The sequence below is a fragment of the Aspergillus niger genome (genome assembly GCF_000002855.4).
Source record: "Aspergillus niger supercontig An01".
In the NCBI taxonomy this organism is placed as follows: domain Eukaryota; kingdom Fungi; phylum Ascomycota; class Eurotiomycetes; order Eurotiales; family Aspergillaceae; genus Aspergillus; species Aspergillus niger.
The window spans coordinates 1,746,095-1,764,333 of record NT_166518.1 but is presented as its reverse complement, the minus strand read 5'-3'; the positions used below and the strand labels follow the sequence as shown (position 1 = coordinate 1,764,333).

Sequence of the window (18,239 nt, the reverse complement as noted above, 5' to 3'; positions counted from 1 at the left end):
TCCCACTGACACCAAGAAAAGATGCTTTCTGTACAAGATGAGAGGTCGAAGGAAAAGAAAGTCGTCATCCTTCGAGAGTCTTGGTGCGAGTGTCCATGCGTCAAGGAATCATATATCCACTTAATCGGGGATTTCGATGCCACAGGACATTGCATCGTGGATGATTCTAGGAACATGGTTATTCTCCATCCGGACCACCTGGTCTCTGCAACTGTCGTGGCAGACTCGATTAGTTGCCAGCGCCGCGCCGTCCTGCAGGATCGAATCAAGTACACGTCCGAGCTAGGCAAAGCGCAAGTTTTTGGGAACATATTTCATGAGGTGTTTCAAGAAGCAATCAAGCTCAACAAATGGGATACGAACTCGCTAAGGACTTTGATTGAAGGCGTGACTGTCAAGCGCATCGAGGATCTATACTTGATCCGCATGACTATTCCGGAGGCTGTTGAATATATGATGAGTCGGATACCGGGCGTGCAGGCTTGGGCAGAGCGGTTCCTCAGGTTAAAGCCAAGTGTAAGTTAAACCAGCCACCATTCGTGATAGCTATACTGACTGTTCCAAAGGCGGAATCGCTGGTTGAGGACCGTGGCAACTCCAAGCTGAGTTTAAGTATCAATAAGCTCCTCGAAGTCGAGGAGCATATTTGGTCTCCAATGTATGGACTCAAAGGCAACGTTGATGCCACTGTGCAAGTCGCTTGTCATGACGGCGAGAGCGATAAAAACCTGGTCGTACCACTTGAGCTCAAAACAGGCAATAGGGATACAAATCAGGCTCACAGGGCACAGACGGCTCTGTATACTTTGCTGCTTTCTGATCGCTACGGTAAGAGAGCCCCTACCGGTGTTAAACCCCATTATCGATAGAAACTGACGCGGCCCTGTAGATGTGGAATGTACCTTTGGATTGTTATATTACCTCGAAACAACGAAAATATTCCGGATTCGTGGCATCCGGCATGAGCTCCTGCAGATGATCCAGCAGCGAAATCGCATAGTCGGATACATGCGCCAGAGAACGCACCTGCCGCCGATGGCCAAGAAGTCCTCATTTTGCAACAAGTGCTACTCAAAAACACCTTGTTTCATCTACCATAAGCTTGCAGATGATGGTGATGGTGAAACTAGCGGTCTTGGTGATGATTTTGTCAACGCCATGGACCACCTGACTCCTGATGATCGCGACTTCTTTCGAAAATGGGATGATTTGTTGACCAAAGAGGAAAAAAGCATGATTCGGTTCAAGCGCGAGCTTTGGACCATGCTTAGCAGCGAGCGCGAGGCTTTGGGTCGATGTTTTGGCAATGTCGTGATCGACCCTAATTCCTCCTACGAGGAGAAAGATGGACCCAAGATTAATCGCTATCGCTATACTTTCATCAAAAAACAAGCCCACCCATCATTTTCATTTACTGAATCCCAGCTCACACTTGGAGAACCAATCGTGGTCTCTGATGAGAAGGGCCACTTTGCTCTTGCAAATGGATACGTTGTGCAAGTCAGCCGAAGACACATTACCGTCGCGGTAGACAGGAGGTTACATAACGCCAGAACGAGAGCTAGGGGCTTTGATGCCACGCGTAACCAGTCGTTCAAGGGTATAATGGAAATACTCGAGGACGGTGCCTCCCCGTCACCGGCTGAGTCGGAAGAAGAGCCGGTCTACCGTTTAGACAAGGACGAATTCAGTAACGGCATGGCAATTGTCCGAACGAACCTCGTTTCCATGATGGAACGGGATCTATTTCAGGCTAGACAGCTGAGGAGGTTGATCGTTAAACGGGAGGCGCCAGCTTTCAAAACCACTGCATCTGCATATACTTTGTCTGAATCTGACAAGGCAGCCTTAAACGTCGATCAGCGACAAGCCATCGACAAGGTCATGTGTGCTGAAGATTATGCCTTGGTCCTTGGAATGCCTGGTACTGGCAAGACTACCACCATTGCTCATATCATTCGTGCCTTAGTGGCACAAGGCAAGAGCGTCCTCTTGACCTCCTACACTCACACGGCGGTTGATAACATCCTACTGAAAATCAAGGATGATAACTTCCGTATCTTGCGAATTGGGGCTCCTGCAAAAGTACATCCTGATGTTCAGCAGTTTGCTGAATTGGCAGCGGTGCCTAAAAGCACAATGGAAGAGCTGAAAGCCTCATACGAAGATTCGCAGGTGGTGGCGACTACCTGCCTCGGGGTCAGTCATGGTATCTTCACCCAACGTATGTTCGACTATTGCATAGTTGATGAGGCTTCTCAAATCACGCTTCCAGTGTGCCTAGGACCTATTCGAATGGCTAGGACGTTTATCCTTGTTGGTGACCACTATCAACTGCCTCCGTTGGTGCAGAATAAGGAGGCCCAAGAAGGCGGCCTGGATGTCAGTCTTTTTAAATTGCTGTCTGACTCCCACCCCGATTCCGTTGTCAATCTGGAACACCAGTATCGAATGTGTGAGGACATCATGCTTCTATCTAACACCCTCATATATTCTGGTCGTCTCAAATGTGGGACTGCAGATGTTGCAGTGCGCTCACTCACTGTTCCCAATATTGGCGGTCTCAAGCAACATCATCCCAGCACCTTCCCTCAGCCACGTAGTCAGCGACAGGTTTGCTTGGGCACAAGCCAAGGCCGTTGCTGGCTCAAGGATCTGGTCGAACCGTCTGCCAAAACTCGACTTGTTAACACAGATACGCTTTCCATACCTGCACTGGATGTGGCAAACGGTTCACGGATTGTGAACCCTACTGAGGCAACTATTTGCAGCCGACTCGTTGAAGCATTCATTTCCTGCGGCATCCCCGCACGCAGCATAGGTGTCATAGCCCTCTATCGAAGCCAACTGTCACTCCTAAAACAAAACCTCAGCCGCTACCTACCGGAGCTTGAGATGCATACGGCAGACAAGTTCCAGGGCCGAGACAAGGAAGTGATCATCCTGAGCTGCGTGCGGAGCAACACTGACAAGAACGTCGGTGATCTACTTCGTGACTGGAGACGCGTCAATGTCGCATTCACCAGAGCACGGACTAAGCTTCTCGTCGTCGGAAGCAAGAGTACTCTCCGCGATGGCAACGAGCTCCTTGGAAAATACGTGAAACTAGTCCAAGAGCGAGGATGGGTCTATGATCTGCCTAGAGATGCCATGACGGATCATATCTTCGAATCTGAAATGGTACCATCGCAGTCTTGTCTGGACAGGTCTACACCTAGTCCAAAGAAGGGCAAGAGCCCTGTGTCATCCAAGAAGACAACCCGCAGTCCATTCGGTCCCGTTCAGACTCGACTATCGCCGACTGGCTTGAAGAAACCTGCTAAAAGGGGCGCTAAGTTGATGAGCGGTGGTAGAGTCCTTGGGAATCGACCTGTTCTGCAGGACATGGTTAATGATCTCATCGGATAACTGTTATTCATGTCTTGGTCAGTACTTTATATTTGCTTGAAGGGTTCTTAATATCGTTTGGCGTGTATTGGGTATGGAGTTTGGGACAAAGGATAAATTGAATGCAACTAGGGATTATGATTTTGGATACCAACGGACATGCAGAACAACTTCAATAGCTAGAGGAATAATATCATTTGATCATTAGAGTCGCACATAATGTAATGGATGCCCAAAGATGTAGTAGGTACTTTTCAGATTTGGGGTATATTGAACAACCGTAACTGCACTCCTGAGCCCACCGGACAGCGGCATACTATAAAACAGTTCATAGAATCGAAGCACCGACGTACTCCCAACATATAAAGTGCCGGCCATTACCCTTAGACGGACTATCTGCCTGCACCCCCAACACATCTTGCTTTGGCACATGTGCCGGAAGCACCATAACCGTGTACCCATCGCGTGCCTCCACGGCTTCTCTTCCCAGCGCACTCGCAGAAAGCGCGAACCAAGCGTACGGGGCAAGAGACTTGGGAGCAGTTTCCTTCCTGAAAACGCAAAGAAGCCAAGTCAGCAAATTATTCAATATCAGATGAGTGTCATAACAGGGCATGTGGAGCATACAATAACGCGACCAATAATTCGATGATCCAACGAGACGGGACAAGTCCTTGCCACTTCAGGCTGACAAGACTGGTGGACTTTGCATTATCCAAATCGGGTACACTGTAACGACATAGATAGGGATCCACATCGTCATGAGCCGACACGCGAGGCGATTCGAGGGATACCATTGCAAGCCATTCGGAGAGCTCGTTGCAGTGGTCTTCTAGTTCTGCTGCTCCGCGGGACTCGTCTGTGATTTCTGCTCCAGGGAGAGGAGGGACAAGGATATTGGAGTGCTCGGTGAAAATAGGCTGGCAATTGATGATTTGGGGCTGGTTTCCCTTTAGGGAGGGGTCATCTGCTCATGTTTTAGTGTATGGTCCTGGGAGAAACCCGCAGAAGAGCGCCTGATAAGGTATAGTACCTTCTGAAACGCCACCCGAGCTAGTTGTAAGATCGAAGAATAGCCAGGCTACTGATTGGTTTAAAACGTTCTTGAAAGCCCATACAATTCTCTCGAAGCCCTTCTTGCCGTGAAGCATGGAGGGAAGTCGAAGGTTGATTTCCACGACTGTTTACCAGGACTTGTTGTCAGCATGTCTCCTCGGTTTGGGGGGCATGGTATGGAAAGAACATACTGAACCTCTCTTTTGCATGCTTTCTTCCTCCGCTGCGAACCGGCTTCCCTGTAAGCCCTGTTCTTTCGAAGATTTCTTTGCTCAGCTCCAATTTTAGGATGCCTAGGGGGCCTGTTAGCTGAGTATGCTAGAAAACCACAGCCGGAGACTACAAACCATCTTTAAGAGTGAAGACACTGTCTGAGCCTGAGCGTCCCTCTGATATCATGAGAATATTCCCTATACCATGTATGTTAGCTACTATATCGGCCTTTGCGCCCCAGCCAGGAGGCGACGAAGAGTGGAAAACGCAATAATTACCGGTCTTGATGTAAGTATTGAAGAATTCACCCTCGAGCAGAGAAGATAGCGACATAAAAACTCTAGCATATCGCAGCTTTTGCAGCTGGGGTTGCACATGCGAGAAAATGTCTTTTGGCAAAATGACTTCAACCTACGCATCGACTAGTTAGCGTTTCTCTAATATTGTGCCAACATACATATGATGAGGAACTGTCACAGCACAACCACAGTATAAGAGCCTAGTGATAATAGTCCGGGAAATATATAAAGAGTACAGAGTATCTTACCGTGTGAACGAATGGATGGCCAAGGATGGCCGAGCAGGGGGACCGTTTCGTGGGCGGCTGCTTGGGATCGATAAAAGCAGGCAGTTGGCCTATGGTGGTGTAGCATTTTTCGCGTTTAGACGCATCATCTTCAAAGTCGAGCATGCTTCTGAGAAGATTATAACAAAGCCTGGCGATCCGTCGATTAGACCGTCGGCAGTCTAGCTCAAGTCTTGAATACCGGTAGATGAAATTTGTGGTTGAGCTCGGAGAGAATTTTCGGCCCTATACAATAGCTGCTCGACTCACACTGGACGGCTAATAGAAGGCGTGATGCATCAATAAGTAATAACTGATGGATTTAAGCACACAGATGCAAAAAGCTCTTGTATAGTTACGCCGTATACTACTGGCTGATATGCAAGATAATTGCTGCTTGGAATGTTCCGCCGGGTCACCTGACCATATACTGACTGCACGTTTCGGACAAGTCTACCAAGAGAGAGTGTTATGGAATGAATTGGACAAAGTACCGAACTGTATATCAAGAATGACACTCCTCACAGTGTCCTTAAAAAAATTGACAACCTTCAATACTATACCTGTAGGTCAGACGCCTAGCCAACTGGCGAGTGCCAGCATTATGTCATCTCGATTGTGATCTTCTATCGCCGAGCTCCAGCCAATCACCGAACGCGCCTCACACTCTCTGCGGGCATCGATCGAACATCGCGCGCAAGAGCCCTTTCGAATCTCCCCGCAATTTGGCAGCGCCGTTTCGCAATTGCTCCTAGAAACTACTTTCGTTACTGAAGTCTTCTTCGCCACTCATTTTGCAAGGAACTCTCTCCCCACTCCGCCATTCACAGCCCTGCGGGGCATCAGTTCAGGCTGCTGCCGCCGCAATCGCGAACCCGCCAGCAGCAGCAACAATTACACAAGTACCACCTTGACAATGGCGCCTCCTCGACGGAATCTCCTCCCGAAAGACCGGTTTGGTCTTGCATTTGGTGGTCTAAAAACACAGAACTACCATGATCCCGCTGCTCGCGGGCCTGGTTCTCATACGTATATGCCCATCCGACATATTACTATCACAGCAGAGAAGCAAAACGCATACTGATGATGGAGGACGACGGAAAATCTAGGATTCGCACAATAGCCTGGAACCCTACCGGTCAACTTATTGCCACCGGCTCCGCAGACCGTACCCTTCGGATCTGGAACCCTGAGCGTTCGCAAGTGAAATACTCCACCGAACTGCGCGGCCATACTGCTGGAATTGAGAAAGTCGTGTTCAACCCCGTTCGAGACTCCGAACTGGCCAGCTGCTCTACGGATGGAACCGTTCGCGTTTGGGATGTCCGGTCAAAGACCTGCGTCAGTCGTCTAGACGTCGGAGGCGAGGCATTCACCTTGTCCTGGTCTGCTGATGGAAGGGTAATGATCGTTGGCAGGAAGGTGAGCAAAACACACACGAGCACGAAAACAATGCGCTCAGCATCAGGGACTTGTCAATTGACCAAACGCCCAATATCTCTAGGACGACACCCTCATACCCATCTCCGTCGAATCCCCCTCCACCCCAACCATCCACCCAGACGGACCACTCAACGCTGCAGCGACGCAACAACAACAGAAGCCCACCTTCACACCATCAACCTACACAGCCCTAGAACCACACCCTCAGCCCATCCAAACAAACGCAACGACCTTCTCACATCACATGTCCACCCCTTCCTCCCCAGACCTCCACCTCTTCGCCACGACCGGCGAAGGCACCGTCAAAATCATCTCTTACCCGTCCTTTGCCAATCTCCACACCCTTCACGCCCACACTTCTGCTTGCCTTTCCATCTCCTTAGCACCTACAGGTCGCTACCTCGCCGTCGGGGGCAGCGACGCCCTCATCTCCCTATGGGATACAACGGACTGGATCTGCAAGCGTACTGTCTCGAGCAATAACGGTGGAGCCGTGCGTGGCGTGAGCTGGAGCTTCGACGGTAGATTCATCTGCGGCGCTTGTGATGAGGTAGGCTGTGGTGGTAATGGGTTGGAGATCTTCCATGCGGAAACGGGTGAGAGTGTTCATACCGTTCCTACGGGAGGAAATGCCAATTCGGGGATTCCGGCTGTCGCGTGGCATCCTTCGAGGTATTGGCTTGCATATTCTACTACTGCGGATGGATCGGGCCCAGGCGGTTTGAGAATTGTAGGGGCTGCGGGTGGAAGTTTGTAGAAACAGCGGTATCCATGGTTCGAAAAGGTGATATTACTTTGCATCTTTGTGTATGTGTGTCTTGTGGCGTTTGGCGCGTTGGATGTTTATTTGAGCTTATGATGTCTACGGTAGATATTAAGCATTGTATTGCATGTCTTGTATAGAGTCCATTCCTATGCTGGTTTGATATACTCTGTTTGGTTCGCGGATATTGCGAAGGAGATGTAAACGTGCTACGCTCAATACGATTTTCGAAGAAAAAGAGCCCACAGCATATTCAGCATCAATCATTAGTCATCTATATATCGTAGATCACATCACCAGCCACTTTGTCGCAAAGAGCTCACTGCTTCCATTCCCAAGCTGAAGCTCAAGACATAAAATTCAACCCTTGCCACGACTTCCAGGCCCCCGAAGCGAGTAATGCCCACTGAGCGTCGCTGAGAGCTTCGGGGCCATTAGGCGGATTATTGACTAGATTTTCATCGCTGAGGTCAGGTATAGGGTTCTCTGAGGTAGTCCACGCAGAATCAGTAGTGAGGGGGTTTTCGGATCTCGTCGGATCAAGCTGAGTTGGCTGATTGGGAAAGGAGGTGTCGGCTTCGTATTGGAACGGAGCAAAGACATTGGGGTAGAACACATCTGGCTGAATAGGGGCTTGTGCTGAGGAGGGGTATGTCGTTGGTCCCATGTTGAGGTTGTTCAGAGTGGAAGCTAGCTGTGAAGGTATGGTATTGGTTGACTGATTGGTGTTGGCATTGTCGTTGGATGTAGGAGGCATGTGCGTATCCAGATTTGATATAGGATTGCCCTTTCTGGTCGGTGCTGCGTGATTGGATGTATTGGTGCCGTTTTGAATCGTTGTGCTTGGTCGGCCTGGTGGCATCTCAGTGGTAGTCTGTTGATATGCATGTGCAGTGGGTGTGGGTCCAGGAGTGCTTTGATGGTGATCTGGGATTAAATTATCGGCCTGAACTCTTGGTTGGTTTGCATTCTGTGGATTGCTCGCGCCAGCCTAGAATGGTCTCTGGTCAGCAGATCGCCGTCACTGGTATAACAGGCATGCTTACCATAGTATGTGGTATATGGGACGCGAAGCACATCCTTTTCGGAGTCCGAACATCTCCAAAGGCAGTCCCACCGATGTCAAATTCAAGTTGGATCATAAATGATTCAGCCAGTGGATTCTTTTGTTTCAAGACATCGAGTGCAGAAAAGGCAAATTGGAGAGATGAACGTGCAGCGGAGTCATTGGGGCGAAACTTCAGGTATTGGATGAAAACGCGCGCAGCCACGTATATACAAAAAGCCATAAATGGATCCATCTGCTTTGTGTTAGCACAATGAAGTCGAATAGAAGTTATGCTATAACTGACAACACTTAGATCCAGATGACTGATCATCTTCATTATGTTGGAGATTTGATCGGCAGCTAATATACATCGTCGCTTGCTCTCAGTGGCAATCTGTTCCGGCATTCTATTCTTTTCAGCTTTGAATATCGCCCCTTGATGTAGACAAATCGTTGCTGTGTGGACAGCCATGTTGCAGAATATGATGTTTGGATCGGTCGTTAAGACTGTCAGTCGCAGATGACTTGGCATGGAGAGGGCAAAATGAAGTAGAAGATTATCAAAGGCACGGTGCCGCTGCCAGTACCTGCCATTGAGATCATGATCATTGTCTTGGGGATCAGGTCGATGCAGATGTGCTACATTCTTTCCGAACATGCAAGCTAATATCACGATTCCTGCAAATGTTGACATCGTAGCAATATTCCCGGTTACCAGTACGTCTGCGAGTCGACCGGTTTGTTGCGGTTCGTTGCCGATAAATGATTCCTCTGATGCAGGAAGGTTCGTGAAAATCTGTCGAGCTCAGTCAGACAAGCTTGTTCCCTTTCAAATAGAGCAGACGCTGAAGCAACTGACATCTCTCTCATCAAACGAGACAGGCCATCCAGTACCGACGCTTGCGTATCTATCAAGACAAAACGCCATCCAAAATACCCTCCTTCGCTCTTCTCTCTCAGACCAGTCTTTGGGAGGCGGCAATGTCTGTTTGACGTTGAGACCCTCTTCGTCTATACCATTTAGACCTAGCATAGTCGCTAGTCTGACAGCCTTCCCGACACTTAGCCACGCTCGAGGAAGAAACATCATTTTGAATTCGTATGTGCCGATGAGCACCCAGGTTTGACAATGTGCGGTAGACAACGCACGCTCGCCAAGACCTTCCAACTCGTCTAGTTCAGCGTACTTACGAGCCCGCTGGTAAAAAATACTGTGAAGACTGGCGTACTTGTTGGTGACAGACGCCGCATGACACCACATTATGTACTGTAAGCATATAGGGGGTCGTGAGGCAGGAGCAAGGCTCGAAGCTGCCAGATACCTTGGGCGATGTATCATGGGAAGCCGCAGATGTATCTTCTCGAAGTATATCGTGGTCCTGTACAGGATTAGAAGGTGGATAAAGATCTCAGTTGTGGGGAGGAAAACTTGCAGCTCATCAATAACCTCCTGCGTGGGTAGGGGTTCTTCCAGCCCCAGGCCTATCAATCTACCTTCTGGTTCATTGGCGCTTGCTGTTCCTGCATGATTTGATGCGGGAGTCGAATAAGTAGGATCAGTCTCTCCTTCCGGAGATGACATATGGACATCATCCTGGGGAGAGGTGTCGGGCACGCCAGTCGAATTGATTGAGGGTAAGGCAATAGGACTATTGCCCTGGCTTTGCTGTACTTGTGCTCCCTGACTTTTGAGTAGTGTTTCGACCTGGGCTGCATAATAAGTGTGATGTCAGAGAAGCAGACGGTGAGATCGGCGCCCACATGCCTCCGATCAGAAATCGAGTGTCAGGTATTGACAGACAATGGACATACCCAGACGTGCTTCAAGCTGCTTCACGTAACCCCGCTTGGGACCGCTTTTCTTGCGCACTTCATCAAATATGCATTCATGACCCAACCGAGAGCATCTCCCGCAACTGGGTTTGTTTCCATCGCATCTTAACTTCCTCCTTCGGCAAAGTACGCATGCGATACGCTTGGGGCGGGGAATATAATCGCTGCTTGTATTGTGATGCTCTATGGCGATTGATGCTGCCTCTTCATATGCTGCATTAAGCTGTGGTTGGGATGGAGAAGCTTGAGTCTGCTGTGTTAGACGATTGGCATTATCGGCCATGGCCGGGCGCGCGATGCGGGTGGGGAGCTAATGTGTGTCGAGAATGGCCTGTAAGGTGGGCACAGCTTTTCCGAGCCAGGTGGGCTGTGCCTCGATCATGGATACTTGGAGGCATCGAACACGCGAAAAAGACCGGCATGCATTAACAGAACGCAGAAGAAGCTAGAAAGCCGTTAGGCTATAGGGAAAGATGGTAGGTGCACGATCGAGCTTATGTCAGTCAGGCCGAGGACGGTACAGGACTCGAACGGAACCAAGGATCCTACTTTGTTAGTCAGAGTTCATGCTAATGAAGCGTGGATCGGGACCATTAGAGAGCGAAGCTTACAGCGGTTTTCCCGCGGACGTGAAGGCGAGTTTGAATGTAGTGTTTTAGTTGAGCGCGATGATATTACTCCACCGGCTTCGGCTTGATTCTCTCGGTCTCAGCCTGTTCTAGACCCGCTGCTCGTTCACCCCAATGAGGCTTCGCGTCCGCCCTATGCCATGCCAGGACTGATTGCTGTCCACTCCACCGGATACATAACTTTCATGAGTGAAGGAGTTGTTCAAAGCATATATGTGCACTGTGTAATAGGATTGATTGTACTCTAACCCATGTAGTATACAAGAAAAACGCCGGAGCATAAACAACACATGAAGGAGACCCGGATAAAAAGCAAAGGAGCTGGAGTATAGACAGCTGGAATCCCCCATGGTAGCCAAGACAAAATAAAGTATAGTACAACAAGGTGAACAGGAAATGACTTCCCACCATCTAAACCCACAAGAAGGACCTTCGACAGATGGGGAGATTCCGAAGATGCATGCTCTGCTTTACCCAGCTTTTACCCCGAGCGGTGATAGAATCACATTTGATATAACCGTGAAATAGCTATAAGAAGGTCCAAGGAATAAAGTAAAATTTCATGTTCACGACGGCGTCTAGTGGTATCCACGACGACGCTTGCCTTGGTTGCGCTCTCTGGGATGAACCACAGCCTTGTTGATCTTCCACTTGGGACGAGTCTTGTAACCGGATTTCGCCTGTAAAAACGAAGACATTAGCATGGATGAGGCCTGGAAGCAAAGGAAGGAATAGCGAGGCGAGGATACATACCGGCATACCCCAAGGACTCTTCGGGTCAACGTTACCCTTCGACTTGCCTCGACCACCACCGTGAGGATGTTCGGCGGCGTTCATGGCAAGACCACGAACGGTAGGCCGAATGTTGAGCCAACGAGAGCGACCAGCCTTACCAAGCTGGCGGTACTGGTGGTTAGGGTTGCTAGCGACGCCAACAGTCGCGCAGCAGTCCTTATGAATGAGACGAACTTCACCACTCTGAAGACGGATGGTGACATGTTGAGAGATGCGCTCCTTTCTTTGCCTCTCGCGTTGCGTGAGAGGCTTCTGCTCAACAGCTCCCGCTTCTCCTTCTTGGCCGTCAGAATGATCACGCTTCGCCTTGATATCGATACCCTTGGCAATGACTGTCGCAAAAGTACCAGCACTACGGCAGAGCTGGCCTCCCTGACCAGGACGTAAACCGACGTTGAAGACCAGAGTACCGACAGGCATCATGTGCAGCGGCAAGCAGTTTCCTCTCCATGCGGTTCTGGCAGCGAGAACACCAGGGTCCACAGTACCTCCCATGCTCTTCCAGAGTTCCTCTGGAATACCAGACATGTAACTGTGGACAACGTCACCAGCCCGCATACCCTCCGCAGCCAGGATATAACTCAGTTTCTTGGTCTCCTGGCTACGGACAAGAGCAATGTGAGCACTCCGACCAGGGTCATGTTCGATACGTTCCACCACGTGCGGACCGGGAGCGTCACGCGCAAAATCAACCATTCGTATACGGCGCTTGTGGCCACCACCACGATGCCGGACAGTCACTCTACCAGAGTTGTTACGACCACCCTTGGCTTGACCTCGTTTGGGGAACGTCAGCTTCTGCACCGGGCGTCCTTTCCACAGGTGGTCATTGATCGGTCGGCGCAAATGTCTGATACCGGGGGTTCGTGGAGTATAGGAACGTAGAAGGATACCGGCGTCATCACGAGTGGGTGGAGGGGCGAAGGCGATACTGGGGTCAAACGTCGAACTTGCAGGCTCGTCAGCGGACGGATTCTCTTGCTCGCGGACGACAGTCGAATAGGCCCGGGACGAAACGGCCGAGGACAAGGTTCTAAACGGAAGACGAAGGCCCGTCAGGGCCAACCGAGTTTGAAGCATATTGAGTTTGAATGGCTGTGGCGGAGGTAGGAAGTTGGAAGGATTTCGATGTCAATCGGTCGTGATCGGAGATGTCAAAGCAATACCGCAATGTCGTACCGTGAATGGTGTGAGGAATACCAAGCAAGCTACTGCTTGAGCATGCTTGAAATTAAAGACAAAAAACAGGCAATGCAAGAATCCAGCGTCCCTGACACCACTATCAGCAACACCTTGCTCAATTGGAGTGTTGTTGGGGCACCGGTGACAATAGCCGCACTTCTACTCGATCTCCGAAGCAAAAATGTCTGGCATGGCTTGGGAGGTGTGGCTTGATGCCAGGGCACATGACTTGAAATGCACCGCCACTTCCGGGACTGACTAAGTGTGGCACAGTTCTCGAGTCACGGGACGGCGCGACACGGCAACACGTCCGAAGGGGACGCAAAAGCGTAAAAGCTCCGGGTCGGTTGCCGCGCAACCAACTATTGTTTTGGCGATCGTGGCCGCGCTCCATCACGTTTTTGCTCGCGACGGGCGTTTTGAGAGTCGAGGGTGTCTTCCTGCCTGGGTCAGCTCAGGCATCGACCATGGATGAGGATCCGCCTTGTTTCCCTTAGGGAGTACTCCCGTAAACCGTGACTGTATGATTACCACCCTGCCTGCCACCTTTTTCACCACCAATTCCGCCCTTTTTACAGCGACTTCTGCCAGGAAAGTCACGTCCGTCATACATACGCATACAGATACATACATGCGATCGATCCATACAGAACCATAGACTTGCTTCCTTTAATTGCCTTCTTTCCCCCCCCTTCGTTGCCGCCTCTTCCCGTCTGTCACTCTTCCTTTCCCTCCACTTCTCTCCTACCTACTACTATCTCTCAATTGGACTTCACCGTACATACCATAATACCTGGGGACCGTGACTATTGTCTCCAGGCTTGCATATACACGACGTTGTACAACAGTTAATAATCCGCAATCCACGCGATCCAACTGGATTGTGCTGTGGGGCATCTTTCCCAGCCTGGCCAGTTTCCACGCTAAGACTAGGGCCAAACATCCTCTTTGCCCTGTCAAGTTTACCACCTTTTCCTACTCCTCTCCATCATCATCTACTCCAGGGAGGCGACCACCACCCCTTATAGGACCCAATTTTCTTGCCGGATTCTCGTGTCATTACTTCTAAGCAACTTTTCTACCTTGCTATATCACCATAAAAACATACCTTGGGGTCGTCAACGCCGTGGAAAGTTACGTGTCTTGGGTCTTGCGAGCTCCTGTCAATAGCATCAACAAAGCCATATATGCCACGATTCTGAGCCCACTCCTGCCAAATTCCTTCCAAGTACCCGACCGTTCGACTTGAGGAACCTTGCATTCAAACTAATAGATTGGGGTTGGACACATATTCACGCGTGGTACGTGCAAATCTACCTTCCGGCAACCGGTATTTGAGCTCCACTGGGGTAATCTCTCCTGGAATGCTGACTAGACTTTCCAACTGCCTGCAGAACCATACTCTTGCACTCTACTCTTATTCCCTTCCTTGCCCCTCCTTGTATTCATTCTACTTTCCCCCCCTATCCATCATGCCACCTGTAAGTCTCCTTGGCCTCTCACTACGCGTTGTGCAATCCTCGGTCGCGAGCCTGATGGGCTTGGAGATCCAGTTTGCACGCGTATATCTCTAACTGTTCAACAGGCTCGGAGTCTTCGTACGAGAGGCACGATGAACGAGAACGACGAGAATGGCCCATCGACGCGTCTGACGCGGGCCAAGGCCGCTGCCCTGTCAGTCAATGACGCTGGGGCTCCCCCCGCCAAGAAGCCGCTCCAGACGAAGAAGGCTGCGACCGCTACTACCACCACCGGAACCCGTAGACGCGCCGCCCTTGGTGATGTGAGCAATGTTACCAAAGCAGAGAATGGAGAGACCAAGGAGGCCAAGAAGCCAGCTGCTACGAAGGTTGGCCTGACGTCGAAAGCAACATTGCAGGCTGGTGGAGTTCAGAAACTTACTCGCAACAACTCGTCACGCGCTGCCCTGGGACCCAAGGACAGCAACCCCAAGAAGCCTACCACAGAAACAAAGCGCCCCGGAAGTGGATCGGGCACCAAGCGGACATCCAGCGAAAAGGCCATCCAAGAGAAGGCAGCTGAGGAGGAACCACGCCCCCGAAAGAAGGTCGAAGTCGAGAAGAAGGTCACCGAACAGAAGACTGTCGCCGAAAAGATCACCAACGCGAAGGAGGATGTCAACGTTCCGGTCGATCCGAAGGTTTTGCAAAAGCCTGTCGATGATTTTGTCGACGACCTTGACGCCGAAGATCTTGACGATCCTTTGATGGTTGCTGAATACGTCGTCGATATCTTCGAATACCTCAAGGACCTTGAGCTAGAGACCTTGCCCAACGCCGAGTACATCGAACACCAACCTGATCTGGAGTGGAAGATGCGCGGCATCCTTGTCGACTGGCTCATCGAGGTCCATACCCGCTTCCGCCTCCTCCCCGAGACCCTTTTCCTTGCTGTCAACATCATTGACCGCTTCCTCTCTGCTGAGGTGGTGGCTCTGGACCGTCTTCAATTGGTTGGTGTCGCCGCTATGTTCATCGCCTCCAAATATGAGGAAGTCCTTTCGCCACACGTTGCCAACTTCACCGACGTCGCAGACGGAACTTTCACAGATCGTGAGATCTTGGATGCTGAACGGCACATCCTCGCTACCCTGGAGTACAACATGAGCTACCCCAACCCCATGAACTTCCTCCGTCGAATTTCGAAAGCAGACAACTATGATATCCAAACCCGTACTCTTGGCAAGTACCTCATGGAAATCAGCCTTCTGGACCACAGGTTCATGGGCTACCGCCAGAGTCATGTGGCCGCTGCTGCCATGTATCTGGCTCGACTCATCCTTGACCGGGGTGTCTGGGTATGTTCCTTGCACACATATCTCGAGCATCTTGTGCTAATAGACGACTTAGGATGCCACCTTGGCTCATTATGCCGGTTATACTGAAGAAGAGATCGATCCGGTCTTCCGCCTAATGATTGATTATCTCCACCGCCCTGTCTCTCATGAGGCGTTCTTCAAGAAGTACGCCAGCAAGAAGTTCTTGAAGGGTATGTTGCCTCTATCTAGTATTGACACTGGACCACCAACCGCTAACCTGACTAGCATCCATCCTTACCCGGCAATGGGCGAAGAAATACCACCACTTGTATATCAACAGCTCACTATCTGAGCCCTACTCTTATATGAAAGACCATGAATAAATAACCCAGGGCCTCTGGTGACTTAATATCGGCGTCAGGCAGCACGACCGAGGATAGGAGTTTGTTGATTCCATATGATGGTATTTCATTCGTGATGGTATTAGGCACCTCTTGCATATGTTTATGAACGGCATCTTGTTGTTTTCGGTTGCGGACGTTTGCATCTTCGCTTCTTCCAGGGGTGTCTGGCGCACATCTGGTTTTGTTTTCTCTGCTGTTCTTCGATTCTCTTCATTTCTGGTAGTATCTGGGTTGTTTCGCACTTGCTTTGATACCTTACATAACCTTCTCCCGTCTTACCCTGTGTGACTTCCAGGCGTCGGACATTTCAAGGACGGAAATTTATTCGCTTCTTCTTATTTTTGGATCAAAGTTCTTGTTCATCGGCGTCGGGTACTCTTCGGACTTATTACACAGCTCCCGCAAGACCGTGACGATATATCTACCACCGCATTATCTTGGTCAAGGCGTGCGGAATGAACCAATCCATACAGCTACGACAATACGCATCGGGGCATAGACCCAAGGTGGAGAGAAGGGTGAAAAGGGCTTATTTTTGGTATTAGTGTCTTTCATGTTGAGTTAGCGGGGTTTATCACGGATAGAGTGGGAAGGATAGCGGTAATGTGCGTTAAAAATGGTTAGTTAGCCTTGAACTACCAGGAAGTTTGTATACCAGCCCTTGATGCTACTTGCACATCACATAGATGTCAGCCTTCTATGTAAGTAGGTGTGGTTGATACGGCAAGTTTCCAAACTGCTAGTGACCATGGAGCTGGGAACCGAGGCACCGAGGATCACAAGCAGCTAGCCGTCTCATCCATCAACCAAGTCTCCTTATCTATCTGCACAGCAACCAAAGCCTTGAATTCCGACTCAAAATACCCCCGGCGACGATCAAATTCTCTTCCCTCCTAGCTATAAAGCACGGACGCATATTTAGTCCCCGTTGCTCCTAGGAACGGACCCAGTCACTTCACGACTAACCACCAATCCCAACCCTCACTTTCCAACCCCAGTCACTTACCCCAGATATCCATCCATCTTACCCAGCAACCCTTGGAAATGACCTCAGATCATCACCAATCATGCCCCTTCTGCGCCATCGCTCACAAATACCCGCCCCTCCCACCAACGACATTCTTCCGCCCGAAGAATTCCAGCCACGATGATCATCTAAATTTAGCGGCTGCGGCGGCGCCCACTACTGACATTCCTTCCCCGGAATCATTCGCCGAGCTGAGCAATCCAGGCTCTGGCGATGCACACCTCATCTTGTCCACTAGACATGTTCTTGCGTTTTTGGATATTATGCCTTTGACGAAGGGACATGTTTTGGTTGCGACGAGGGAGCATTGTGAGAGGTTGGGGGATGTAAGGGTCGGTGTGGGGAGGGAGGTACGTTGTCAACAGTTTTTAGCTTTAGTTTAAGTTGTTCTGGGCTTGTGTCTTACTTTGCTTAATTGGAATTGAATTGAGTTGCTATGTTGTGTGTCAGTTATAATTTGGGTTTGTCGGATTATGGCAGGCAGTGTCTTGGTGAAATACTCTGAGTACTGATTGACGGATGGAAATCCCAGATCGGCCAATGGCTCCCCATCATCTCGCGAGTTGTGATGCGAACGCTTTTCGGAGAGGAAGAGCAAGGGGACTTTGACTCGTTGTGGAATTGGAATGTGGTGCAGAATAATGGTGAGTTTTCGGTTGCTAAGCACTTACTACCATTTATCTATCTATCTCTGTCTATCTACACATGCTATGCTTGTGTAACCTCGACGGGCGGCGGTTTAGTTTGTTGATCTTATAGCTTGTGGAATTCACATATCCGCATGCCTATTGCCGATGTTTGAGATGAGGCGTTTGAATCATTTACTTGATTCGGTATTTGGTTGCTAATGGATCGGAATTGAATAGGCGCCAGGGCGGCGCAGCAGGTCCCTCATGTTCACTTTCATGTTATTCCGAGGCCGCCTGATCGGCCGGCGGAAAGGAAGGGAAAGGCTCATTTGAGTTACGTGATGTTTGGGCGTGGGCAGAGGGAGGATCTAGATGATGAGGAGGGGGAGAGTCTGGCTAGGCTGTTGAGGGAGGAGTTGGCGAGGGAAGTTCAGAGGGTTAAGAGGGAGGAGGGTGTGGATTTGGAAGGGGAGTTTGGGGGATTTG

General features: G+C 50.1%; 9 protein-coding genes across 9 annotated transcripts; 5 read left to right on the top strand and 4 right to left on the bottom strand.

The window, feature by feature from the left end:
• Positions 1-21: 21 nt before the first annotated feature.
• Positions 22-3,408, top strand: An01g07480 (uncharacterized protein; the record flags this gene model as incomplete). Its single annotated transcript, XM_059749360.1, has 3 exons — positions 22-516; positions 585-828; positions 890-3,408. The coding sequence occupies 3 exons, from the start codon at positions 22-24 to the stop codon at positions 3,406-3,408; spliced, it is 3,258 nt and encodes a 1,085-aa protein (XP_059605899.1).
• Positions 3,409-3,715: 307 nt separating this feature from the next.
• Positions 3,716-5,347, bottom strand: An01g07470 (uncharacterized protein; the record flags this gene model as incomplete). The annotated part of the gene is made up of 7 exons (XM_059749353.1): positions 3,716-3,938; positions 4,015-4,354; positions 4,421-4,567; positions 4,635-4,745; positions 4,791-5,067; positions 5,114-5,155; positions 5,204-5,347. The coding sequence occupies 7 exons, from the start codon at positions 5,345-5,347 to the stop codon at positions 3,716-3,718; spliced, it is 1,284 nt and encodes a 427-aa protein (XP_059605898.1).
• Positions 5,348-6,304: 957 nt separating this feature from the next.
• Positions 6,305-7,421, top strand: An01g07460 (uncharacterized protein; the record flags this gene model as incomplete). The annotated part of the gene is made up of 2 exons (XM_059749347.1): positions 6,305-6,643; positions 6,822-7,421. The coding sequence occupies 2 exons, from the start codon at positions 6,305-6,307 to the stop codon at positions 7,419-7,421; spliced, it is 939 nt and encodes a 312-aa protein (XP_059605897.1).
• A 352-nt stretch (positions 7,422-7,773) lies between these two features.
• On the bottom strand, positions 7,774-10,057 carry An01g07450 (uncharacterized protein; the record flags this gene model as incomplete). Its single annotated transcript, XM_059749340.1, has 4 exons — positions 7,774-8,397; positions 8,474-9,271; positions 9,335-9,854; positions 9,909-10,057. 4 exons carry the CDS (start codon positions 10,055-10,057, stop codon positions 7,774-7,776), a joined length of 2,091 nt encoding a protein of 696 aa, XP_059605896.1.
• A 189-nt stretch (positions 10,058-10,246) lies between these two features.
• On the bottom strand, positions 10,247-10,591 carry An01g07445 (uncharacterized protein; the record flags this gene model as incomplete). The annotated part of the gene is made up of 1 exon (XM_059749333.1): positions 10,247-10,591. The coding sequence occupies one exon, from the start codon at positions 10,589-10,591 to the stop codon at positions 10,247-10,249; it is 345 nt and encodes a 114-aa protein (XP_059605895.1).
• Positions 10,592-10,634: 43 nt separating this feature from the next.
• Positions 10,635-11,005, top strand: An01g07440 (hypothetical protein; the record flags this gene model as incomplete). Its single annotated transcript, XM_059749326.1, has 2 exons — positions 10,635-10,670; positions 10,769-11,005. 2 exons carry the CDS (start codon positions 10,635-10,637, stop codon positions 11,003-11,005), a joined length of 273 nt encoding a protein of 90 aa, XP_059605894.1.
• Positions 11,006-11,465: 460 nt separating this feature from the next.
• On the bottom strand, positions 11,466-12,812 carry An01g07430 (mitochondrial 54S ribosomal protein uL2m; the record flags this gene model as incomplete). The annotated part of the gene is made up of 2 exons (XM_059749319.1): positions 11,466-11,950; positions 12,053-12,812. 2 exons carry the CDS (start codon positions 12,810-12,812, stop codon positions 11,466-11,468), a joined length of 1,245 nt encoding a protein of 414 aa, XP_059605893.1.
• A 1,714-nt stretch (positions 12,813-14,526) lies between these two features.
• An01g07420 (uncharacterized protein) lies at positions 14,527-16,076 on the top strand (the record flags this gene model as incomplete). The annotated part of the gene is made up of 3 exons (XM_001389129.3): positions 14,527-15,732; positions 15,785-15,923; positions 15,979-16,076. 3 exons carry the CDS (start codon positions 14,527-14,529, stop codon positions 16,074-16,076), a joined length of 1,443 nt encoding a protein of 480 aa, XP_001389166.3.
• A 624-nt stretch (positions 16,077-16,700) lies between these two features.
• An01g07410 (uncharacterized protein) lies at positions 16,701-18,206 on the top strand (the record flags this gene model as incomplete). The annotated part of the gene is made up of 5 exons (XM_001389128.3): positions 16,701-16,716; positions 16,807-16,907; positions 17,130-17,474; positions 17,657-17,768; positions 17,991-18,206. Coding segments are annotated over 5 exons (790 nt in total), but the record flags the coding sequence as incomplete, so codon positions are not given.
• Positions 18,207-18,239: the final 33 nt, after the last annotated feature.